General features: G+C 40.1%; 1 protein-coding gene across 1 annotated transcript in view; it reads left to right on the top strand.

Annotated features, from left to right (window-relative positions):
- Positions 1-17,386, top strand: part of LOC149285096 (alpha-1D adrenergic receptor-like) — a 74,604-nt gene extending 57,218 nt beyond the window's left edge. Inside the window, exon 2 of the mRNA XM_089495775.1 lies at positions 16,827-17,386. Within this exon, the coding sequence (XP_089351901.1) occupies positions 16,827-17,386 (560 nt within the window). The remainder of the gene's footprint in view (positions 1-16,826) is intronic.
- Positions 17,387-26,953: the final 9,567 nt, after the last annotated feature.

The following is a 26,953-nucleotide window of genomic DNA, read 5'->3' as shown; positions in this document are numbered from 1 at the left end:
AAGGATATTCTTGTTTTTGGGGTTGTAGTTAGAGGGGTAGCAAGGGGGGGGGGAGTTAAGTCCTAAAGACACTTGGAAGGTATGACACTTGGAAGGTATGATATGAAGGTTGAGAGGTTACCGAAATATATGTGGAACACCTTAAGGAGGCCTTAGTATGTTGACAAGGTCATGGAATGAAAGGAAGGAACAGAAGAGGAAGCCTGACAGGGGTCTGACGAAGGTGTAATATGAGACCGTCGGGGAAAGCTTTGTAGTCGAAGAAGTTAAATTGGAAGCAGCAGACAAACTAAGAGCCTTCAAATTAAAACCTCACCGCCCGACTCGGTCACACGCACTTTATTGTCTGAACCCAGGGGAATATTTTTATTTTTTCTGATCTTGCTTCATGTCTGGCTGTATTTATATTGTTTCTAAAACAGAACTGGCAGACTTAAAATATGCATTATTTTTTTTTCCTTTGACATTTTACAGCCTTGCTTCGGGTTTTCCAAAAACATGTAGGACAAATGTACAAACCGGTGAAACTAACGGCAATTCCAGGCAGTGAAGACAGCAGCATGTGCCTTGATCTTGTGATCGTTAATAATAAGTGTTAGTACGCCGCACATTGTATATAATACATGCGTAGAAGAAAGTTAGAGGGGGCAAGGCTTCTAGAACCCAAGGCAAGCGATGTCTAAGAAGCCCATCTCCTTTGTACACATGCTTGCTAATCTAGAATATGTTGGTTGCGCGCCCCCCACCAGCCCAAGAAGAAGACACCTCTGAGGTCCCGTTGATAAGCTTTCTTTCTTAGAGTGATAGTGATCCTCCTACGATCCCAGGGATAACACAATAACGAAGAAAAACCACGCACACGGTATAGAGAAAAATGAACAAGATGCTTCTTAATGCCAGGTGCTGACGTTTCAGCCACAAATGGCCTTCGTCAGGCCTAGATCGCTATGTCCCAGGCTCTTGTTACCTTGAGAAAAGTAATAAGATAACATTTAGAGCTTTTCATTGTGTTTCCTTCTCGTACGTCTTATGGCCGATGCTCGCGTGACTAATGACAGTGACTCCACAAAAATGAGAACGAAGAACCGGACATTTTACTTCAACAAAATAATTGCCTTCAAAAAGGGCTGACCCCGTCGTTTATCACAGCATTATTCTTGTCGTTGACCCCGTACCGAGCCGGTTCTATTCCAGTTGCTGTCATATAGTGGCTGTGACGATGACGAGGACTCTGAGGAATGATTTGCAGCGAGTGCTCGGAGAGTCCTACTTTCTATGTAACGATATGTCATAACGCGCTGTCTGGAGCCAGCGGATATCTACGAGCAGACGCCGGGGACCTGCGAACCCTATGTTCTTGTTGACAGTAGGACCGAAGGTCACGATTAGCAACAACTAGACACGTCCTGCTATCAAATCTGTCAGTTTCTAGAAAAAACGCTGCGTTGCTCGGTCTGGTCTTTAAACTTATGAGTAAAATAATAGCCCATGAGGTTTGGGTGTGGAGTTGAAAGAGTTGGAAACATACCCAGATACACAAGGGGGGAGATTCTATTACCAGACAAAGCGCAATTCCAATAATAGAGTTCCAATAATCCCCATAGACTACACTAGAAAGAAAAATGGGTTAGAAATCTGCGATGAGCATGAATTTGGGTGATAGAATCTAGCCTCATTATTTAATTACCGTTATCTACCATTAATGGTGGGCAGCATGGAGCTCTGGTGCCGAAAAAATATGCGTATGATAAACCAGGCTGGTGAATTCCTTCTCCTCCAACAATTAATGGGAAGAATTATGACGAGGGCAAGAAGTAAGAATTATTTTGGAAATAGACATGTTCGTAGTTTATTTTTTTATCATTTAACAAAACGCAAAGTGAGTGAAAAGAAGAAAAATCTAAATTTATTAATGTTTGGTGTGACCACCCTTTGCCTTTAAAATAGCGTCAATTCTACTAGGTACGCTCACATAAAGTCAGGGGTTTTGTCGGCTTATGGTTAGGCGTATGAATTAACAAATATACCGATGGTCATTAATTTAATATGTAGGTTGAAACCCAATCATGTGCTGAAATAGTAAAAAAATAGTCACAATAAACACAGCCTTTTCCTTTATAGAATGCTACGGCTGTGTTGGTGAATATGTATGAACCCCTATATGGTAGGGATTTATATATAAAGGGAGTATATATATATATATATATATATATATATATATATATATATATATATATATATATATATATAGTCATTTTATTGATTTATTTCCTTGATGAGGGTTTTCAGATATATTTACAGATGTACCCAGCATGAAAGGGTCACTTTTATGTTCAGTGGGTTAACCTCGGCGCACAGCAGCAGTTGCCGCATGGATCGCGAGGGAGCGGTATCGGAGGTCTTTAACAGACCTCCGGCTCCCTTGAGTGATTTTAAGCCGGTTCAAGGGAACCGGCTTAAAATCACTCAAGGGAGCCAGAAGGTCTGTTAAAGACCTCCGATACCGCTCCCTTGCGAGCCTTCTCCTCCAGCGGCGGACATTACTGTCCGTCTCTGGAGGGGTGCCGGCAAGTTGGCACCCCCCTGATGAGCGGCACCCGGTGCGGACCGCCCCCCCCGCCCCCCGCTAGGTATGCTACTGATCAACATTAAACTGCAGCTGTCACACTCTCAACCATTCTTCTAATTGAATGAAATAATTTCCCATTTGACGTCTTCCACCAGTAATGTCTACCCTGTTGCAGCCTTTTGGATCATCTGCATAAATAGATACCTTACCATTAAGACTTTTTGTAATAACGCTAATAATATTAAAAAGTATGGATCCCAATACCGATCTCTGATGTACCCCACTAGTAACAAGACCTTTTAGATGGGCTACTTATGTCCTGTCTACCCATTGTACGGCACTGCTGAACAAGTCATATAAATATAAATCACTAATAATAATAATAATAATAATAATGCTGCCTGGGACACATATACGGAAGATCTTGCTTCTTGTGTCCCCATGCCAGACATGATGTAAAGTATTGGGCTGGATGCCCATTGTGGGTCCATTCATCTTCAAAATGAATTTAAACTCAAAATATAACCTTGAGATGTATAAAACATACGAATGGGCTTAATAAAAAACAATAGTCTCCTTCTACTCGATGTTTCAACGGCAAATGTGTTGGATTCAATCACCAGAGATAATCTATCACAAGTCATTAAATAGCAATCTAACAATATTAAGCGTGAGATAAAAATAAATAAAGGATAATTGAGATAAAATGTATCAATGTTTTTGACTCCAATTTTTCCATTGCCGTGTATGGAAGGACTGCTATTCAATTACTTGTGATAATAGATTGTAAGCTCCTTTGAGCTGGGCTCTCTTTAACCTTTGCTTCTATAAATCCAGATTGCTATGAGATACACTCTTTGTGCAGCTCTACAGAATATGATAGTGCTATATAAATATATAATGATATGTTATCTCTGATAATTGAATCCGACCCAATACCAGCCCAATACTCCAATTCTAATTCTCTGCATTAAAGACCCTTGGGGGCAAACATTAAAAACGACAATAAAGTACATCAGATTACATACATTAGAAAAGCCTATAGGCAAAAAATAATAATAATAATAATAATAATAATAATAATAATAATTCTGGATGGAGATTAATAAAAAAACGACATCCTGCCTAATTTCTTAATCTCAGACCATAAATAAATTATTTTCGTGAATTGAACCATTTCACATACCCTGGTTAAATATGCAGCTCAATTTGCAAAAAAAGGCTTTTTGGGCGGCTGAATTTAATGGGTTTTGCGAGTTCGTATTGTGTGGGTTATGCATACATAAACTGATTAAACCTCACTAATTTCGGCTGCGGAAAACTATCATCATTTCAAGGAGAAAATAGCAAGAAAAGAAAAAAAATGTGTCATTTTTTTCTAAAAGTAGGGATAGGAGGCTATTATTTCAGCTTTAATCAACAACTCCCATCACGCTCAGCTACTGTTGAAGGTTGATCATTATGGGAAATATAGTTCAAAAACAGGGTTGGTTTTTTTGGGGGGGGTGGGGCTGAACATAATCGGTGTACTTATCCAGGAGGGGTAATAGTGAGGACTGAAAAATGTGTTCCTGTTCATGAAGGATAATTCCCATGTGTCCCTGATTAGACAGGGTTAGTCCCTCTTTGGGCTTCTAACCCGTCCATCCCTCTTTTTTAGGAACGCAGAATGCTATGTAGGTATGAAGTCAAATAATGTTGCTAATGCAAAAATAATGAAAAAAAGGGGAGACTCACAAATGTCTAAATGCCGCACCAAAAAAACGATGTATCGCATTTATAAATAATTTCCTCAAAAAATGTAAAAAAAAAATAAAAAAACCATGCACAAAATAAATTAGTATAACGGTTGGGAATTCTGACTGGCCGTCTGGCGCACCGAGTAAATGCCCAGCTCCAGCGGCAGGCGGCCCTATAAATATTTATTAGATTAGATATTGTGACTTATCATGTGGCTAATTCTGAACATTTTATAAGCCTTTTTTTCTTTTTAAAGTTTTTGCATTTGTTTTATGTCTTTTTTCCCTCTTTCGCAGAAAAAATGTCCTGAAATCAATATAAAAATGATGATATAGAAATGTGAAAAAGAAGCCTCATTTTGTATGTAGGCTTAATGGCAGTAAAATAAGTACGATGGGCTTCTTTTCTTCTTGTAAAGTGTGTTTCCCTTTGATAAGATCTTGTTTACAGTTTGCTGAAAAGTTATATAAATGTTAAGAGTTTTTCCTTTTGTAAAGTTTGACTGCTGCTGCCCCCAAGTGGCCATTCGGAATTCTGCAATTACTAAACTTTTATTAGAATTTGTACCTTATGTCAAAAGTCTCCAGGACTGGAAAATGTTCTTGATGATGTAAAAATATTTTTTTATTTACTTATTTAAAAACTTTTTAAGGGTTCAACGTTTATTGGTTTATTATATTTTTGTATTTTCCTAAAACAGATTGCTTCTTCTCAACTCCTACTAGCAGGAGAATGGAGGCCAATTCTCTTCTCATTAGATTTTCATCATTCTCAGCATGTACATTTCGATTCGTATTAACCCTAAGTGGCCAAAGAGGGATTTAGACATTTTCTCCCAATGCTCTGGCAATGAAATAGTTAAACAAACATTTGCATCCCACACGAGCGAGTTAATATGCACAATAAGAACACAAAGTGCTTCAGCGTCTGCGAATTTCACGTCTACCCACCGATACGGGCGTCACCAAAGAAAACAAAACATACAATAAGTAATCAGAATGTAAATCCAATTATAAAGAGTTATTTGTACTTTACAGTAGATTTCTATACTTTATGAAGCCTCACTAATCCCATCCCACTTGTACTCTTTCTCAGTTGTTTATTCAGTCGGTAATAATGGAATTAGCATATAATCTCTTTAACCCTTTCCGTGGCGGCGGAATGCACGGTAGGCGACGCGTTCTACAAAACGCTCGATTTTATACTTTTAGAAAATTAATACATCCTACACGATTATTATAATTATGGTTTTTTTGCCATTGATATTAATTACTTATCCGAGAACTTGATTGATTAACATAAAATAGTTTTAGGCAGCTTTTTGACTTAATCTTAATTCCTTCCTTGGAATATTACGGACGTTTGTCATTAGTAAAATTCTTTTTTTACGGACCCAGGTATAAGAAGGTTCAAAATATGGCAGTTTTCATAGGACGTGGTTAGGATTGCATTGGATCTAGACACGGCGGTATCTATAGATCCTTAGACAAGCTCGCAGGCTGGTTGGTTAATATTTTCCCAGCTACAGTTATATGTATGCTGATAGACAGATAGCAAATTCCCACGGAGCTATGAAAATACAATTCGTATCCAAAGGGATTTATTAATGGTAATACAGAAGAGTGAGCGGTCGCTAACAGAAATAAAACAATAGAGTTCGCTGTCTTCAACCCAACGTGATTATTCTTACAAAAAAAACCCAGTAACTGGAAACGTCTGGTACTTAAACTGGTACGGGTTAAAATTCCCATCGAGAAGATGAATTATATGAGTGGATAGATACAGGGCTGGAACAGGAATTCTTGGATGTCTGGCCTACTTAGTATTATGTTTCAATCGTCCGTCATGAGTGCCTTAGAATGATTAACTGCAATGCAACTTTGTTACTTTCTAGGGAAAAGCCACCCAGTGTACAGCGCTATGGAATATAATAGCGCTATATATATAAAATAATTAATAATAATAATAATCTATAATTTATTGTAATTCATTTAGCGCGCATTTTGATGTCCATAGCTGGGAATGGTCTGGGTTTGACCCAACATCAAGTCCTGCCTCTCCGGGTCAGTTTCTTCTTTCCTGAAAAGTGGTGTTTGGCCACTCCCACTCCCCGCCCAATTCTCCTCCTACTCCCTGCCCACTTAAGGCTTTCTGAGACTCCATGCATGGTTAATCTGGCCCCCTTTAATAAAGCCACTTGCAATGAAAAAAAGCATAAGCTCGGGGTAGCCTACCCTGATATATTTCCAGGTATGATGATGTCATGAGCAGTCATGACATCAACATCATAACAATAAAGAGGGTAGAAATATGATGTTTCTGTCGGGGCTTCATTTTCAGAGGTGGGTGAATGTTTACGGATAGAACCCGTTAGAATTGTAAACTGTTCTCTTGTAGAAGACTGTCTTGAAATTTCTAAGTGCAGCTGAACATTGTTCCTGGGTTCGTTGCACTTTTTGGTACTAAAACCAGCTATATTGTGAACGATCTGGCGGTGATATCTTTAGCGGATATTCCTTAGTATTCTATCGGTGACTTTCAGGTATTTCCAGATACTTTTGGTTTCCTTCATGAACACAACTTTTCTTAAACTTTTTCTCCTTGTCCAGTCACATCCTTACAATTTTCTTATTAAAAATGGATGGCACTTAGCATGGCTGGCCAAGCGGACTGTCTTCTGCCCTAAATCCATATCATCTGTCTGTAAATCCTGTAATTTTCCAGCCCGCACCGTAGATACTGTAACACAATTGAAATAATATGGCGTGATCAAAATGGCCATTCATAAGACTTTTCTAGACATTAACAGACCTGGACGGCGTAGACATGTTATAGCTGATACAATGTATCTCCAGAAGGAAATTCGGCCGATAATATCTTCTTTCTTAGAAATGGATATACTTAGAGTCTATTATTGGAGTATACCACGTATTAAATTGAAAGATAATCTGACTTTCTTAGAGATAACGCTCTTCTTTTTCTGGCTATCCATCATTTCAAACAGAAAATGGATTAATTTTCCATATAATTGGATAACGTAGTGTTTCTCGGTTATCAGCTGTCGCTGTTACGTCAGGTGAATCGTTACATGTGCCAGCTGGGTTTACTCTTCATTTTATTCTTTAGTATTACAGAACTATAAGACGAAGCATCAAGTGAAACAAAAAGGGGTATGGAGCGTATTTCCCTTTTGAGACATTACAAATACGATGTGATTGTTAACCTCATAATTTCTTGGCTTCCCACATCATAGAGTCATGGACGTTTGTCAAAGGGCCATCAAAACTCTAAATGGCTAGGGGCTGGTGGGACAGGTTTTTATTTCTTTATATAGGAAATATTCCCCGGGCACTAAATTCAAACTCATGCCCCACTATAATGTCTTGGTCTTAGTCTACATCCATAAAGACTCTTCTGAGGACCACCTTTACCCAAATGAGTCAGACAAGAGTTCACTCAACGAGGGTAGCCTGGAGCAAAGTAGCTGAACTGCAGCTTTTCTTATCGAGAAGGCTTTTTAGAGGAAGGACCAAACCTGAACTACTGGTTTATTGTGTAAGAAATTTACAAATTCATTCACAAATAAGTATTTTATTCCCCACTGTAGAACCTCTTATGCTCACGAATAACAACCTGTCCGCATGGAAGCCATCGTTTTCACGTCACATGATCATCTGGCCCCAGGGGCGGCCCAAGGCAAAATGCTGCCTGGGGCGAATTTTAAAATGCCGCCCCCCCTTATCTACCCTTCCTCTCCCTCCGTCCCTGCCGCCCCCCCCCCCCCTTGTACTTAACTTTCAGCAGTCCTGCGGCGAGTCTCCCTGTTCGGTCTCGGTGCCGGCTTGTAATGCTGAGCGCCGGAAATCTTCTGGCACTCAGCATTACAAGCCGGCACCGAGACCGAACAGGAAGACTCGCCGCAGAGGAGGGAGAGAGGGGCGCTGAGCGGGTACTGACAGATTGGTAAGCGAAAACCACTCCGCGCCCCTTTCTTTAAAAAAAGGTGCCGCCCCTTCAAAAGTGCCGCCTGGAGCGGTTGCCCCACTCCATTGTCGGGCCGGCCCTGTCTGGCCCGCAGAACACTCCTTTGGCTCATTCGCAATGTCAGATTATAGGCATTGCTTGTTGAAAGCTCCCTTTAAGCTAAATAACCAGCCAGGACAGCTATGGAATTTAGGCATGTTGGCAGCCATTCTCCACCACGATCTCCTGAATTCAGATCAGATAAAAAGATTGACCTGGGAGTAACCGGTGGGGAATTTGATGACCCGACCGGACCTGGATATTTGGGGAGAAAGACGGGTGGTAAGAAAAAGTTGCATTTTTGTGTAAACATTCATATATTGGTGTTATGATAAACGTTAACAGAAAAGTCTAATAGACCAGAAAAGGTATTAAGGGATTGACCTTGTTTGATTACAATCCGCCTCCATAATATATTGTATTTTTTTCGATCCTAAAAACTAATAAAAATGTAAATGAAACCCAGAGGAAATAAACGATTTAGTAACTCAAAGGCAACAAAAAAAGGAATTATTTTAGATTTTCCGGTAAAAGTATATCTCTTTAAAGTGAGTCCAATTAAACCCTAATAAAGCTCCTGCTTAATGACTCTTAGAAGAGATCAGAAGCCCACCCTTGATAACGTCTTACAAGATACTTTGTAACTCGCTATCCGTTCTCCACGTTCCCACTTATCTACCGTCAATAAATCTTTCAGCAGCTGCTCTCTCCGTACGTGGAATCACAGAACATTGTATTTCTTTCCTAATTCATCAAACCCTTTAAATTGTGCAGATTCCCCGATTCCTTTTAATTCACCGCAGGGCGCTTCCCAGAGAACGGAAAAATCCATCGGCGAACACGGAACGATCGGACATTTAATTTCCAATTTAACGGGCGGTTTTATTCTTTCCATGATGGATCAAGAAACGGACGACATGACATCCTGACGCCCCACATACAGAATCTGAATCTAATTTAAAATAAATCCCCCCCCCCAACAAGAAGCCATCTGTCCTGATCGGGCAATTAAATTGGTTCTTAACCCCTTAATGATAAATCCTGTACACGTACGGGCTCAAAATGCATTGTTTTCAATGGGTTTAGGGACCGCCCATTGTCCTTAAGGGGTTAATTGTGTATGATGAGTGTGTAGGCAGCTCAAGCCGAACTGGAACGTTATTGGTCAACGTAGTCAAAGATCATAAGTAAAATTATACTATTTGGGCAAACTATATACAAATGCCCTCATTAACGCAGATAACTTTCAAAGTCTGCTTGACACGTAGCCTTAAAAAAACTAACAATACGTTACTGGGTAAAGAATAATAGCTATTATTGTTGTCATGGAAACCCCTTTACATTAGTATGGAAAAATGAGAAGAATTCCAATATTATTGGGTTCTTCCAAGCTGGAATCATTCTTATAAAGCTGACTATACTATATGCTTTGTCTAAGGTTAACATCTCATTAAGGGGTTAAGGCCCAAACTATTTAAGCTAACAGCGCTTGCTTTTTATTTTATTATTATTTTATTTTTTTCCCATTTTATTTTTTTGGCCAGAGTTAGCATTCTGCATAACCCGTAAGCCGCGGCTTTGTGTATTCAGGCAGCGCTTTTAAATGAGATGCGTGTTTTCGTGTGATTGAACCCTGAGATAGTCTGCGAGGGTAATCCTGAGCCCCAAGGCTTGAATGCAAAAAAAAAAAGAAAAAAATTTCAGGATCAAAAACAGAAGTTTACAACGTGTTTTTTCTACGTTTCGTGATTCGTGATCGGACCGGCCTCCCCCTCCCCCGCATTGGAATAGCGATGTAGATTAATGGCATTACCAGATATCTCCTGGGCTAAAGAAATAAAACTCTATGTCTAGAAGTCATGTTGTCCGGGAAATATGAAGATATTTGAACAGGCAAAATATTTTTCTCGAAAGAAAAAAAACAACTTTTGGGTCGTAAAGACTCTCCAGGTTCCAAAATGACTTTTTTTATTTTTATTTGACAAGCGCAGAAGTGTGGGAATTGGCCCTAAAACCTGAAAGTACTAAGCTGGACATAACGGAAGAGCTAAAATATTTCAAAATTAGGCCAAAAACACATTTTTGTGTTTTAGCGGTGGAATGCCATTGGAAATTTAGTTTACAAACGGAGTTGATACTGACTCATATGGTTGATTTTTGTGATCCCGTTAGTCATATATCCAATGGTTATTGTTTACAAATTCAAGAGAATTTATCTTTTTGGGGGAATTTTTGCCAAAAACCCTTCCTTCGACATCTTGCCTCAGGTCTGGCTTTACAATCTACAAAGGGGCCCATCGTTTTGGATTTCAAATATGTGAGATGAGGGCCACCATGGAGATACCAGAGAACTTCCCAGGGTAGGGAGCTTCCTTCTCTTTTGGGGAGTGGCTTTGTGGGGGTGGGGCTAGCCAGTCATGTGGGTGGGACCAGCTCCGCATGGGGCGGAGATAGCCCCTCCTCCTTCTTGTTTAAAAGGAAAAGTGGGCAGCGATTAGGGGGGCTAAACACTCCTCCCCTTGCCTGGAGAAAGTGAGAAGTGATCAGGGGACCCAGGGAAGCAGCGCTTCACCCCGAGACGCCAGGCCAACCCAGGTATGACCATGTGACGCGGTGTTACCGTAGCAATAAGAATGGTAGAATAATATACTGCCTTCTGACCATATTGCAGTTCACTTCATGCAACTGACTTTTGTACGCTTTAATAATTGATTTTTTCCTTGCTTATGACAGCATTTATTGTAGTTCAAAGTGTGTGTGAAGGACCCTAAAGAGTTTTACTTGTGTCTTGAAATAAAATTGCTTAGGCATCAAGAACGTAAAATGTCTATAAACTGAAACTGAATAAAGCTGTGAGAGAATATTGAACAATAATAATAATAATAACAAATATAAAAGCTTTCTTTTAATAAATTCATTTAAAGGAGACAATTAAGCATTCCCTAAAAATATAAAAAGAGGGCAATGAACACTATGAGAGTTGTTTCTAATACTGTATTTACTTCCAAAAGTGTTAAATGTGACAGAACAAAATAGCACCATTAATATAAAAAAAATCCTGCATTTTTAGTGTTTCCATGTGATGAATGAGCTAAAAATATGCGTTGCCTCCAACATTTCATGTGCCCAAAGCAGGGCACCTTCTCTGGGGTGTGTGGAGGGACTGAGGCCAGGACCATCCACGTCCAGCTATATGTATGATGTATTGAAGCTGAGCACTGGGATATGACATCACGTTGCGGCGCTCTGCTTCGTTACATCACAGGTCACCTCGGTGCCATCTGTAAGATGTCTGCATCGCTACACACTAAGGCTTTTACTTGCTGAGGGCACCTTTTTCTTGCAAAGCCATGATAAGATGAATTACGGTTTATATAGCGACATCTCTAACATCCCACGATTTAACTCGAGACTCTGGGTTTAAATAATAGAATAGAATAATAATGACAATCCAAATATCTGGAATAGAATGGTCTATATAACGACACATTTGTCACCTTCAGAATAGGTGGTAGATACGTGGAACAGCCTTTCAGCAGAAGTGGTAGAGGTTAATACAGTGAAGGAATGTAAACTTGCGTGGGGTAGGAATATGGCTTCTAAATCTAAGACGAGACCTGGCGGTTAATCTGTTAAAGGGACGGGCCTCAATTTTTTAAAAATATTTTTTTAATAGCTTTTAATCATTTTAATGAAACTGAGCTCCCATTAAACTCAATAGGAGAAGCAGCAACCAATTGCATGTATTGTAGCTGAACAACACACAACACACAACACAATTGGCTGCCACTACGCCCATCGACTTCGGCGGGGTTCACCTATCATGGACTCCAGCTTGACGAAATATGCATCTTGGGTCCGTGATTAATGGATTCCAGAACGCATTTCACTTAAATATACGAGTGGCGCGCCCCTTTAACTCCGTGAAGCACTCGAAAAATATTAAAGGTAAAAAAAGAAAATTGAAATAGGACTAAAATACATTCTCCTTGCATTTCCACGCCTCGGCCAAGCCTTTCCAATAAGGGTACAGCCAACGTCAACACACATGGGTTTGTTTAATTCAGACAAGAACAAACATAGATTTTTATCACTGGCATGTTATGAAAAAGAATCGGAGCAACACTTCAAGCATCTATTTATCTTGTAAAGGAGCGCGGGGCAGCCCGAAAAGGCAACATGATGGGACAGGGCTCTGAGATCCCCCTACCGTGCATACGCTAAAACCTGGGGAGGGATAGCTGCTTCCTATCAACACATTTCCATCATGTCATCATCTAGAAAAAAAGAACAAAAAAAGGTTTTTAAGCTGCACTTTTGCCCATTTCAACCACAAAAGGTATCCACGCGGCAGACACTTACCATGAGCGAAGACCGAAGTTCTAAACCTAGAACGCGGTCAACGCAGGAGGTTAGAACGATGAGCTAGCGTTAACCACAACCGCTCCCGCTAAAGCTCTCCCCGTTCCCGCTAAAGCTCTCCCCGCTCCCGCTAAAGCTCTCCCTGTTCCGACAGATTCCCGCTCACTCCCCCCTATTTACTTTATCTGGTGTGCTGCCCATTTATACCTATGCTCCTAGGGCGCCATTTTAATTTCGTATACAACATACGGTTATTTTTAGGGTCCTAGGGGAGCGCACGTCTGACCAAAAATATAGGAACAGTGGAGCATGTGGTTTGTGGCTCCCAAGATGCTAAGTTTCCAAACCTTCTCAGTGTCAACATATTGGCCGACAGGAAGCCATAAGAGTCGGTGCGGGGAACTCTGATATCTGACAGTCGGGGAAGGTCTGCGCAATGGACGCAGACAACCCCCGCTCCTAGCCACGCCTCCTTCCGGCTGCAGCGTAAGTGCGTGGGATCTGCACACTGCCCCGGCTACATGACAGGGAAGTCAGAAGCACCGGTAAGTTGGGGGGGGCGGTTAAATGGGGGGCATAAGGCATTTCTGGAGGCAGAGTGCTCTGTGAAATGCCTTTTAACCCCCTTAATGCCACTCTGCCTCCAGAAATGCCTTTTTAACCCTCTATACGCCACTCTGCCTCCTGAATGCCTTAAACCTCCCTATATGCCACTCTTCCCCATAATATGCCTTTTAACCCTCTAAATGCCAGAGTGGCATATAGGGGTATAAGGCATCTCTGGAGGCAGAGTGGCACATAGGGGGTCAAAAGGCATATCATGGCGCAGAGTGCTATTTAGAGGGTTAAAAGGCATATCATGGGGCACAGCGGCATATAGGGGGTAGAAGGCATTTCTGGGGCAGATGTGCATAACTGGGGGGCAGGTTGGAAAAAAGAAGGAAATAAAACCAAAATATTTTTCGCAATCATAGCTTTTATTAAAAAAAAATTAGTTTAGATGAATTAACATTTACTGGTAAAACTTTTTTCCTATAGGGTCGTCTTATTTTCAGGCTTTTTCTTTTTTTCCTAAATTAATATTCAGATTTGGGGGGTCGTCTTATAATCAGGGTCGTCTTATAATTGAGCAAATACGGTAATATCCACCAACCCTGCAGCCTATAACCCCGAGCAGAGTTTAAAGTTAAACCTCGCGTAACGTTTACAAAATGTGGACTCAAACTGGAAAATCGTAAGACTGGAAATAATTTATATGGTATTTTAACGTATATCTTGTTTTTGTACAATTATACCAACATAGCCCATGTAACTGGTCTCAGGCCTAGGAGAAGCCTGGGTCCGGTACAAGAAACCCCTAAAATCACAGGAGGCAGCGCACTCAGGATTTTATATATATATATATCTATATATATATACTGTATATATTATTTATTGTTTTATATTCCGTAGGGCTGTATATAATATATACAATTTCTGTTGCCGTATCGTAAGCCTCTGTATACACTTACTTTTACCATTCTCCTATATATGGACACAAAATGTATTAATTCTATTAATGACATTTGAATAAAAACATGAAAATCTTTTACACAAATAACGTGGTTATTCTTTTCAGTTATTAGTCCAAAAACTACAACGATTGAGCACATTCTTTTGAAATCTGAATCATAAACACATCTCTACATAAACAGCATAGTGCATAAAAGCTTATGATCTATTCAAAAACAACATAATACATAATAAAACGCAATTAAACATTGTTTATAATAACAGCACGCTGGTAGAATTTCATTTTTATTGGCCGCTTCTTGCACTAAATCCGGGCCAAACCCGTACATTATCGTACTGCAAGTACCTGCGCCACCTACTGCACTGGAGGTAGAATAGCATCTAAGCGTAATAATATTATTATTTATTGTTTTATATAGCGCTATCATATTCCATAGCGCTGTACAATGGGATATATGGGTAGTCAACATTAAAAAACAAATTTGATACTTAAAAATACTCTTTTTTGATAACAAAGCCCCAGCCCTCTATACCCACAGCTGCAACTCAATTCAGTACTCACTTATCTATCTAATATATATCCAACTGGAACTGTAGATAAGAAACAAGAGGGTATTAACCCCTTACTGACAAAGCCCGTACATGTACGGGCTCAAAATGCATTGTTTTCAATGGGTTTAGGGACCATCCATTGTCCTTAAGGGGTTAACAAGGAGTTTTATGTACTGTACGGAAAGATGACAAGCAGTAAGTGTACAATAATTTCATGATCTTTATATCAACAAATGTTACCATTTTAAGGATACGCGCCCTAATAAAGTGTCTATTTTAGGAGGCACGAAAATTCCACTATGTATTTTATCCTAATCTTATCCAAACTTATTTTTAATGCGGGTGCGCTCTTTCCCATACCCATAAAAGTCGTAGAATCGAATTAGGTTATCGCGGTCTCCCCTTTCTTTGTGTTCAGGAGAGGGCTGGTAAGGGGTCTGCTTGGGAGACCATCGCATTGAGTGTTTCTCTGGTTCTGTCTGTAATAAACCTTAAAGGGACAGTTTACTGTGCCTGACGATCTCATCAAAAAAGAATGCATATTAAATCATGTTATGAGTACTTTGATATTCCTTAGAGAGAAGCTGCAGCTCTCTTCCTCCTCCGAGGTCTGATGTTGCTTGACGCAGCCAATCGGTGTCCCTTTAACTCTCATTAGTGAAAATCATCATCTAGGGTTTAGTTTTAGGACAATTCGGCCATTCATAATAATGCATGTAGGATTATTGTAAAAAAAAACAACTAATATATAATCTAGTAATTGGCTATTTATTAAATCAAAAAGGACCATTCTACAAACGAATCTATTTCACTGGGATGTTAATATTTTTTTGAAAATACATAGGTCCTAGGCAAGCAGGGCTTGAGAAAATGAGAAACTCATCTATTCACTAATGCCGCTAGCCACTATGCATTTGGGATTTGCCATTCCTACCGACCTAGGTGAACATCGTACTACATTGGGGTAAGGGTGAGTAGGCGCAGGAGTGTGTAGAATTAATGAAGGGGTTGGTGAGATATGGATCCCATACATCCCAACAAGTGACCTTTGAGGTCTCTTGAAATATTGTGTTAATATCTACATATGGGGATTGGAAAGTTTTGCGTGTGTTGTCAAAAAAGCACCGAATACTGTGATTACTATTGTCCTGATTAAGTCTGGAATATCCTAAACCTAAACCTTACCATACATTTTATACTGATTGGTGAAGTTCTACATTGCATTGCAGATGATCTGAACATATTCCGTAAATATATATTACCGGTAGTTGGTTAGTGCTTTGTCATCAAACATACTCTTACATCATAGGAATGACCCATGTGATTCGGTATATACTAATGCTTTTAATTACATTTATTTATTTTTTATGTTTAGTTAGTAATATTGCAGATAATATTAGGACCAAAAATATAAGGAACCAAATCTTAATTTATTATAAAGCATTTTTATTATGCCTTCCATGGTTGAAAATAAAGTAATTCAGCATTCAAAACTTAGAATGGATAGGTCTCTCTTACTAAATTATATATTATAGTTCGATACACTAATTAACCCTGTGTAATAAATACATAAGGATGTGTATATAACATGAGAGCTGCGTGATAATTTTTTTTTTATTTTTATTTTTTTATTTAATTCGCTTATAGCATCTCTGCCCTATTTTTATGTTCCTGAATATAGACGACTGGTTCTAGTAGACATTGTGATAATTGGAGATATTCAGGCAAAGATCTCAGCCTCCATTAGATGGGCTTTTCAACTGAATATCTCTAAAACAATTTATCTGATCGGCAAGCAAAAACTTTAAAAAAGTTGAAATTAATTTTTAATAAATAAATTTATCCAGGAGAAATTATGTGACATTGACACCTCCCTTTCTAATATGGAGGGTATTTATTTTTTATAGAGGAGGAATGGGTTTGACCAAGTAGGACTTCTGTATTGATCGTTTTACATTTTTTATTTAAGAAATAGTTTCCTAAAAAAATACTTTTAGTTGTTTTTAGTTTTTGAAATTTAGTTAAGTTTTCAAAAATTATTTTTTTTCTTTTTTTTTTCTTTATTCAGGGTCCTTCTTTCCATCCCTGAAACCATCAGAGTCGGTCTTCAAGGTGATCTTTTGGCTGGGATACTTTAACAGCTGCGTCAATCCTATTATATACCCATGTTCCAGCAAGGAATTCAAAAGAGCGTTCATCAGGCTGTTGAGATGTCAGTGCCGGAGAAGACGAAGACCGCTTTGGAGGGTTTATGACCACCAGTGGAGAACATCTATGACTAGTTCTGGAAAGGGAACCGACGGAGAACGCCATACGAATTTCTCCTCCATGAACTCCTCGTTCATATTTAACCCTGGGAACCGAGGAGTCAACGCCAAGAGGAAGGCCATGGATTTCAAAGGGTGGAAAATCATTTCTCCTTTTCAAAGATCGTCTACTCAACTAAAAGAAAAAATGAACAATCTTTCAAACAAAATCAGGAATGGCTCGAGTAAGAGCAACGTTACAGCTGCCTACAAGAGTGAAGTCGAATCCATTTCCATGGCTGTTTCCAATGACTTGACAGAACTTGAATATCAAATGTACGACCTTACAGACTGCTGTGGGCTCAGAGAAACCGATATATAGGTGTAATTATTTAGAAGAGTTATGATTTTACTTGCAGTTTTTTTTTGGGGAGGGGGGTTTGTTTTCATCGTGGTATACCGTGCAGAAGAGAAAATGTGATATATGTGAAATATTTGGTATTTGTGTAATAAGTGAAGAATCAGAAGGTTAAAAGAGTTTCGATGACGTTGAATTTACGGTGGTAAATGTCCCAAATTTTTATGTGATTAAAAAAAAAAAAAAATATCTGAAAATAAAAAAGAAAACGTATGTTTGTGATCAGAAGAATTCATTTGGGTTAAATACTTATCCTATGTCATCTTATACACATGCAACATGTATACATAATATATATATATAATTTTTATACTCCGCCAACAAAGAAAAGTTAATTTGGGGGGTTTTATAGAGACCTAGAGGGGTCTGGGTGGGTAAATGTGTGTTGGTCGTTTAGCTTCTATTTAACATCTATCTACAGTATCTTATGGGGAAACCTTAGCCATAAGGTGGGCTAACAACATTTATACCGGGGGGGGGGCACATCAAACCAAGTGGCTCCATAATAAAGGAGCCCAAACGACACCTTGCACAGAACATGAGACACACACAATGTATAGAAAACCCAAAAAAATGATTCAACCACCAAGGAATCGCCACCTACAGCTCTTGTTAGTCTAGACATCCTGGTGTCTACTCTAGAATTGCTATAAAACACTCAGAAAAAGCTTCAGGTAGTAGCCTAAATTCTTTAAATCATACCAGCCCAGGGGCCAATTGCCTGGACAGTGGACACTAGAGAGAAGAGAGTTCCTAATAGTCCACCTCTTCCCAAAATAGTTTTTAATTTTTTTGACAATAACTTATTAGGAATTCTGAGCCATACTTTGGAACATAAGGTATCATTTCCGCTTTAAATATCTACCCAAAATATTTGTACAGAAAAGTTTGGTGGACATTTAGTGGGAAAGTGGAGCGTGAAAGCTGGAGAGCGTAGAAACTCCTTCAATCTTTTAACTCCCTTACTTGGTATATCTTCATAAATTTAAACTTTATGTTTTCTGTAATAACTTATCAATCTCTGGAAGTATGTTTACAGGTCACGAAGCCAAGAGTCATTATTCTTGTCGGCGAAGTGTTTCCAGGAACAGATAATGTTTGTTCGGAACAAGTAGGTCTTAGCTGGCTCTGGTGGATTACAAGGACCTTGTCCACGTGATTAGAGGCGTTTGACTTTTTTGTTCAAGGTATTTGCTTTTTTTTGTCAAGCAAAATTCAGTAGACTTTGATGAGTCTGGCCTTGATGTATCTGACAGGTTAACCTAGTGACCTAAATACAGAGAATTAGCACCTCTGTTCTTCGCTAAATATACCTGGGTTCATCGATAAATCTACCACCAGAATAAGGAGGAACTCAGGTTGACCAAGTTGGTTCTCATGATGTCCTCTTATTTTCCACCTGAAGACCAAGTCACAGTCAACGTACTTCTTCATGTAACCGGCCTGCCAAGTAGGTGTTTTCCAGGGCTCACATATCTTATAGAACCCATTGTCTGCGGGAATACTTGAGTTTTTAAAATTTTTAAACATGATTTTCAGGTGAATTTCCGACGGTATTTACAAAATATTAAATGCATTAAAGTATCATTTTTGCATTCAAAAAGAACATTTATATATCTTTAATGAACAACCATTTGCCAATATTCCATAGGCGTTTATGTGATGCAGAGGGTCACATGGGCAAGTGTCCGGTGGGCCGATGGCCATCGGCGCCCTATACTCACCCAATCTGCTGACGTGTGTCCAGCCGGCACTCTGCGGGAGCATAAACACCAACCATGCGGCTGTCTACATCAGGTGGCCGCTGGTCCTAAAGTGCCAGGGGGCCATGTGATCACCAGCCCACCCATGCAGAGGGTTAACACAATTATCTGAAATGTACCAGAATTTAAAATAAATAAGATATTATCATAATTTAGACCCTCTGTCGCTTGTGTGCAAAAGGAGTTATATTCCAGCAGCTAGAGATGCAATATTTATCCATTTTTAAAAAATAATATATACTTTTTAATACTATTTAAATTCTGGATTTTCCAATCAAAAGGTTTATTGAGATAGTTACGCAACCTGAGGTTTATTGTTCCTTATATAAATCAATACAGAATTCTTTAAGCTATCTACCCAGCCATTTACACCGTATAGATCTGATCTCTTACGTCTGTATCATTAGAAAATCAGAACAATCTCCAGCGGGATTTTTTTTTTATCAAACAAAAGCCCCTTCTAAAAATACATATTTCATTGATTTCCCCAATCTGGCAGTTTTCTATTATTTTGCACAAAGCACACACGGGAAAAATTGATTAAACACTCTTTCTTTTAATATTTGTTTTTTATTTTGTGGATTTTCTAATCTAAAGGGAGACAATTAATATTATTATTTAATATATTTATGAAAAAAATAAAATAAATAGAATTATAGTTTGAGATATAGATATACCGGAGCCATTTATATAAAATATCGATTTATTTTGAGCAATGCAGCCTAGATCACGATGCTTTTTTTAAAATCAGTTTTCTAAACGGATGTTAAAAAATATAAAAAAATAAGTAAATTTTCTAGCAAAATCCCCATAAATCCACAGGCATTGTCACATTTATTTTTTTTTTTTAATTAAATTCATTAAATTCCAGTACGTAATTAATGAAATATGTGGTGCAAGAAGCTTTTGGACGGTTTTATAATAAAATGGCTTAAACCTGAAAAAAATGTGTAATTATTGATTTCCCCAACTGGCAAAGTTTTAAAAGTGGACTTATTACCATAGCAACTAAAGGAATGTTCCTGCTGATTTTATTAATACCCTACAAATTACTATATAGTTTCAGTCTAAAGTTAGCTGGAATATTGCACTTTTTTTTGCAAATGCATTTTTAATTACATCAGATATAAAAGCATTCAGCATTTTTTCCATATCGTTAATTAGTATAGCTGATGGTTGCAAAGACGAAATAATAATAATATTCATGTATTAATTCATTATACTTTTTCTCAGCAAATCCCTCGTATGACGAGATTAAAAAAAAAAGTTTTGAAAGTAATAAAAATAACCCGGTAATAATTTTACAACGGGGGAAAAAAAAACAATTGGATGGATTTTATCACTATGGCTTATTCACTTAGCATTAGGTTTCGCAGGGAATGGCTGTCATCGTCTGTCCGGGGGAGGGGGGGCAGCCATGTGGCCCCCTTGCATGGCGCAGAGGAATATATTTGGGGTACAGCATAAACTGTACCCCGAATATCAAAAGGGGGCTACCTACAATTATATTCCGCTATCTGAAAGTTTGTTTCTTATATATTCTTTTTTCTGAGCAAATCCCATCCGGAATTCTCTCTCTGGTATTCAGTGCTTTTGACTTTAAATACCAAATTCATTATCTGTTTTCAGTTTTTTATTTCTAATACAGACAGATGTACCTATCCTCCTATTGTACAGCGCCGCCGAATATGCTGGCGCTGTATAAAACAATAAATAATAATACCGTAATACTCCTCTCCTCCAAGCTCATTTCCATCATGCATTTAAATATCGGAAGATAAATATCTGGTTCACATGCTCCATAAACAGTGACATTAGCATAAGAAGGAAAGCGGGGGATGGAATTTAAAGAAACAGTAAAGCTAAATAAAAAATGTCCTTATATGGAAGGGGGGGCGTCGTTTTAGAAGGTCACTTTAGAATTCTGAACATCTCCACCCTAACACTGATTGGAAGATAAAATAAACCCCAATGAGCATTTTAATTTGTTAACATTGTGTAAATAATACATATACACACATATACACACACATATACACACACTACCGTTCAAAAGTTTGGGGTCACTTTGAAATCCCCTTGTTTTTAAAGGAAAAGGACATTTTGTCCATTAAAAATAACATGAAATGGATCAGAAATACAGAACAGACAGGGTTAATGTTGTAAATGACTGTTGTAGCTTGGTTCATCTGTGCAGCTTCTTTTCCCCGCATATCGTATCCGAGTAGGAAAGCCTTAAAATGATTGTAATGATGCACTAAAAGCACGGTATATATTTGCAAGTGAAATTCCTGGCGCTTTATGTCCCCGGGTCTGGGATCATTATCATCTTGGCAATCATCGCGCACGATGCACGTGCTGTGAGAATCACCTGTGGCATGCATGGAATAGATAAAAGATATACGGGACGGCATTCCCCTCAATCTATAGCTGATCAGACAATCAGTTCGGTCTTGAATAGATCATCAGTCTCGTGCCTCTTTTATCACGGCGTCTTGTTCAGAAGGACCCTTTATGGAAGGTCCCCGCAGGGCAAACCTGTGGCCCCGCCGTCTCTGTAATTTTGCTGGGTATCGGCTGCAATCACCATATTCTTTTAATGTAATCGGAATCATTTTCTGACCGGTTCATGCGTTAAGCCTGTGAGTCCAGAGAACTTCAGGAGAATACAGAGAAGGTCTTATAACTTCACTATGATAGAACATCTTATTTTGCAACCATTTTTATATATTATTTCGCTATTACTCTTCTTTGTAATCAGCCTCCTGCTTTAACCCGCCATCTTATCCAGTCCCGAGTGTCCACACCTCATATATGTCCCCCCCTTTAAGAATTCTCCCACTGGTCATAAGCCAATAATGTATGATGGACTCGTGCATGGCAGGATGACATTTTCATTTGCCACGTTCATTTTTGTGGGGTTCCCCTAAAGGGAGAGGTCCCTGACACCTTCCGCACCTTTCACCTAAAAGTAGCACCATCTCAAGGTTCAAGAAGAGGTCCAGACTCGATTTTGCACTGCAGGACCACCAGCACAGCACAGCAGGACCACCAGTACAGCACAGCAGCCCTGCACCAATAGATACACATATCCAGCAGCATGTGATGGGACTGAATTGATCCCTCAGAGTAAGGAAGTACATTGAGGAGCAGGCGTAAGGCCACGAGGGCCAGGAAGACCAAAAGCAGTAACAGCCGGAGGGTAGAGCGCGCATGTAGTCGGACAGTCAAGGCAGACAGCTCAGGTTCATCAAGGTCAAACAGGCCAAGGTTTTCGGGCCCAAAGTCAAGCCGAGGTCAGAAGCCGGGAGTTCAAAAAGGGTCAAGCGAGGTCAGCTAAGTAGCAGGCAAGCGTAAGGGTCATTAATGTCAGGACCAAGACGACATAATACATAATAACTAAAATGAGCTCATAGGTTATATAGGGTCAGAAGATGAAGCTCCACTCCGTCACAGTCAGTCTCTTCCTTCCTGTAGTAGGATCAACGCTGAACCGCCAATCAGAAGGATTTAAGAGGACAGAAGAACCCCCCCCCCCCGCCAGCAGAGGACAATACATGTCACTGGAGCGTGAGATGCTAGCGAGTGCCGCCATAGCGGCTGGGGGCAGGTAGGAGACCCCTGCTATATTTGTAGCCTATTTTCTTAGAAGTATCCAAAAATGTTCTGGTTTCTCTTAATAAGAACAAATCAGATGTCTGCGGGATACAATCATTATTATTATCCCATATTCTAACTCCAAGTAACATAATGACATTCCAGTGTTTATATCGTTACAGATCGATGGCACCCTGTGGTCTAAACATTAATCAAAGACATAATCTCCTCGTCTAATCCAACAAAAGTCAATACTAAAATAGCTTATTAAACCAAGAAAAGTTGCATAAAACGGCAAATTCACATTTCAGACTCGGAATTACAAAATGTGTATCGTATCTCTCAGCATCACAGAACAGACGCCACGCGGGAATACACCAAACACGCAGGAATACACCAAAAACTCGCAGGAATACACCAAACACGCAGGAATACACCAAACGCACAGGAATAGAGCAAAAACACGCAGGAATACACCAAACACGCAGGAATACACCAAAAACACACAGGAATACACCAAACACGCAGGAATACACCAAAAACACACAGGAATACACCAAACACGCAGGAATACACCAAAAACTCGCAGGAATACACCAAACACGCAGGAATACACCAAACACGCAGGAATACACCAAACGCACAGGAATAGAGCAAAAACACGCAGGAATACACCAAACACGCAGGAATACACCAAAAACACACAGGAATACACCAAACACGCAGGAATACACCAAAAACACACAGGAATACACCAAACACGCAGGAATACACCAAAAACTCGCAGGAATACACCAAACACGCAGGAATACACCAAAAACTCGCAGGAATACACCAAACACGCAGGAATACACCAAAAACACGCAGGAATACACCAAAAACTCGCAGGAATACACCAAAAACACGCAGGAATACACCAAAAACTCGCAGGAATACACCAAACACGCAGGAATACACCAAAAACACGCAGGAATACACCAAAAACACACAGGAATACACCAAACGCACAGGAATAGAGCAAAAACACGCAGGAATACACCAAACACGCAGGAATACACCAAAAACACACAGGAATACACCAAACACGCAGGAATACACCAAAAACACACAGGAATACACCAAACATGCAGGAATACACCAAAAACACGCAGGAATACACCAAACACGCAGGAATACACCAAACACGCAGGAATACACCAAAAACACGCAGGAATACACCAAACACGCAGGAATACACCAAACACGCAGGAATACACCAAAAACACGCAGAAATACACCAAACACGCAGTGAAAAGCTGCTTTTTAAAAGGTTCGCCAAAGGTTTTTATAATCTTTCCTATAAAGCGTTCTTTCAACAGCTAGTTAATTACATTAGAACGCGGAGGGCCTTCGAGCAGAAACAATGTAACAGGTGTTTCTTATTAACGATCGTTACTGTCAACGAAGAAAACTGAACTTCAGTGCTGTTGAAAGAACGCTTTATAGGAAAGATTATAAAAAGAAGCGAGTTCTTTACATCTGAATGAGGAAAAAAAACATTTTTTTGTAGTTTTTTTTTATTTCTACATCTTGTGTAAAAATGCTTATGGTTTACATTACAAGAGAAAAAAAATATATTTTTTTTTGGGGGGGGGGTATTTTTCCACCGAGCTTGGGCTCATTGGCCAGTTGAGATCATGTGATCCCCCCCTCTAACTGGCCCCGGAAGCTGTAAAATCAATGGAGGTCTGTGTTTCGCAGCTTCCACGTTGGCCAACTTGTGGCGTTTTGATGCAGGGCCAGACTTGCGTCATTTGGTGTCCTCCGGCCATTAAGTGTCACATAGTTGACAACAGTCCTGTTTTTTTTCCCTTTAAATTCGGAGTCTGTCCCAGCATAGAAGTACTGCAAAATAATGCATTACGCTGTGCGCAGGGAGTATTGTGTTTAAGCTGTGTATGCATGAGAGACACACACAGCCTAAATGCTGTATATATATATATTTGCTAAACAGCTTGAAACAGCTTGAAATTGTTCAAAGTGCATTTTTTACAGTAGATTTTACTTATTTATGTGTGACTGTCTGAGTCTCTGTGTGAGAGAGACTGCCTGTGTCTCTGTGTGTGAGAGAGAGACTGCCTGTGTCTCTGTGTGTGAGAGAGAGACTGCCTGAGTCTCTGTGTGTGTGAGAGAGACAGCCTGAGTCTCTGTGTGTGAGAGAGAGACTGCCTGAGTCTCTGTGTGTGTGAGAGACTGTCTGAGTCTCTGTGTGTGTGAGAGACTGCCTGAATCTGTGTGTGTGTGTGTGTGAGAGAGACTGCCTGAGTCTCTGTGTGTGTGAGAGAGACTGCCTGAGTCTCTGTGTGTGTGAGAGACTGTCTGAGTCTCTGTGTGTGTGAGAGACTGCCTGAATCTGTGTGTGTGTGTGTGTGTGAGAGAGAGACTGCCTGTGTATCTGTGTGTGTGTGAGAGACTGCTGAGTCTCTGTGTGTGTGAGAGAGACAGCCTGAGTCTCTGTGTGTGAGAGAGAGACTGCCTGAGTCTCTGTGTGTGAGAGAGAGACTGCCTGAGTCTCTGTGTGTGTGAGAGACTGTCTGAGTCTCTGTGTGTGTGAGAGACTGCCTGAGTCTGTGTGTGTGTGAGAGAGAGACTGCCTGAGTCTCTGTGTGTGTGAGACTGCCTGAGTCTCTGTGTGTGTGTGAGAGACTGCCTGAGTCTGTGTGTGTGTGAGAGAGAGACTGCCTGTGTCTCTGTGTGTGAGAGAGAGACTGCCTGTGTATCTGTGTGTGTGTGAGAGACTGCTGAGTCTCTGTGTGTGTGAGAGAGACAGCCTGAGTCTCTGTGTGTGAGAGAGAGACTGCCTGAGTCTCTGTGTGTGAGAGAGAGACTGCCTGAGTCTCTGTGTGTGTGAGAGACTGTCTGAGTCTCTGTGTGTGTGAGAGACTGCCTGAGTCTGTGTGTGTGTGAGAGAGAGACTGCCTGAGTCTCTGTGTGTGTGAGACTGCCTGAGTCTCTGTGTGTGTGTGAGAGACTGCCTGAGTCTGTGTGTGTGTGAGAGAGACTGCCTGAGTCTGTGTGTGTGAGAGAGAGACTGCCTGAGTCTCTGTGTGTGTGAGAGACTGCCTGAGTCTGTGTGTGTGAGAGAGAGAGACTGCCTGAGTCTCTGTGTGTGTGAGACTGCCTGAGTCTCTGTGTGTGTGTGAGAGACTGCCTGAGTCTGTGTGTGTGTGAGAGAGAGACTGCCTGTGTCTCTGTGTGTGAGAGAGAGACTGCCTGTGTATCTGTGTGTGTGTGAGAGACTGCTGAGTCTGTGTGTGTGTGAGAGAGACAGCCTGAGTCTCTGTGTGTGAGAGAGAGACTGCCTGAGTCTCTGTGTGTGAGAGAGAGACTGCCTGAGTCTCTGTGTGTGTGAGAGACTGTCTGAGTCTCTGTGTGTGTGAGAGACTGCCTGAGTCTGTGTGTGTGTGAGAGAGAGACTGCCTGAGTCTCTGTGTGTGTGAGACTGCCTGAGTCTCTGTGTGTGTGTGAGAGACTGCCTGAGTCTGTGTGTGTGTGAGAGAGAGACTGCCTGAGTCTGTGTGTGTGTGTGAGAGAGACTGCCTGAGTCTCTGTGTGTGTGAGAGAGACTGCCTGAGTGTGTGTGAGGTTTTTATTTTTTAGTACGAAATCTCGGAAGTGGTTACTAAAATAAATTGAATCCCACCACTGCATATACATACCTGTTTTGGTTTATTTACAGGAGGTTCTGCTGCTACTCAGCTGATAAGAATAATTGTATTTAAAGCGTTCCCCGCACAAATGTCAAATGCATTTCAAGGATGATGGGGAAAAAAATTATTTAATTTAATTTGTCATACAAAAAATTTTGATATTATTTGATATAAAATAAGTAATCGTTTGTTCTATAAACTCAATACGATGCAGCGCTTTGAAGGTTAATGAGCCTAAAAGAATCTTCAAATTAAATCAGGCACGTTGTTTATTTCTTTAAAATATATATTTAGACCGTAAATGGAGTCTGTGTGTGTGTGAGAGAGACTGCCTGAGTCTGTGTGTGTGAGAGAGAGACTGCCTGAGTCTCTGTGTGTGTGAGAGACTGCCTGAGTCTGTGTGTGTGAGAGAGAGAGACTGCCTGAGTCTCTGTGTGTGTGAGACTGCCTGAGTCTCTGTGTGTGTGTGAGAGACTGCCTGA

The sequence above is a fragment of the Sceloporus occidentalis genome, unplaced genomic scaffold (genome assembly GCF_023333645.1).
Source record: "Sceloporus occidentalis isolate IW3139 unplaced genomic scaffold, rSceOcc1.0.p SCAF_84, whole genome shotgun sequence".
Lineage (NCBI taxonomy): Eukaryota > Metazoa > Chordata > Lepidosauria > Squamata > Phrynosomatidae > Sceloporus > Sceloporus occidentalis.
This window is presented reverse-complemented; position numbering and strand designations above follow the sequence as displayed.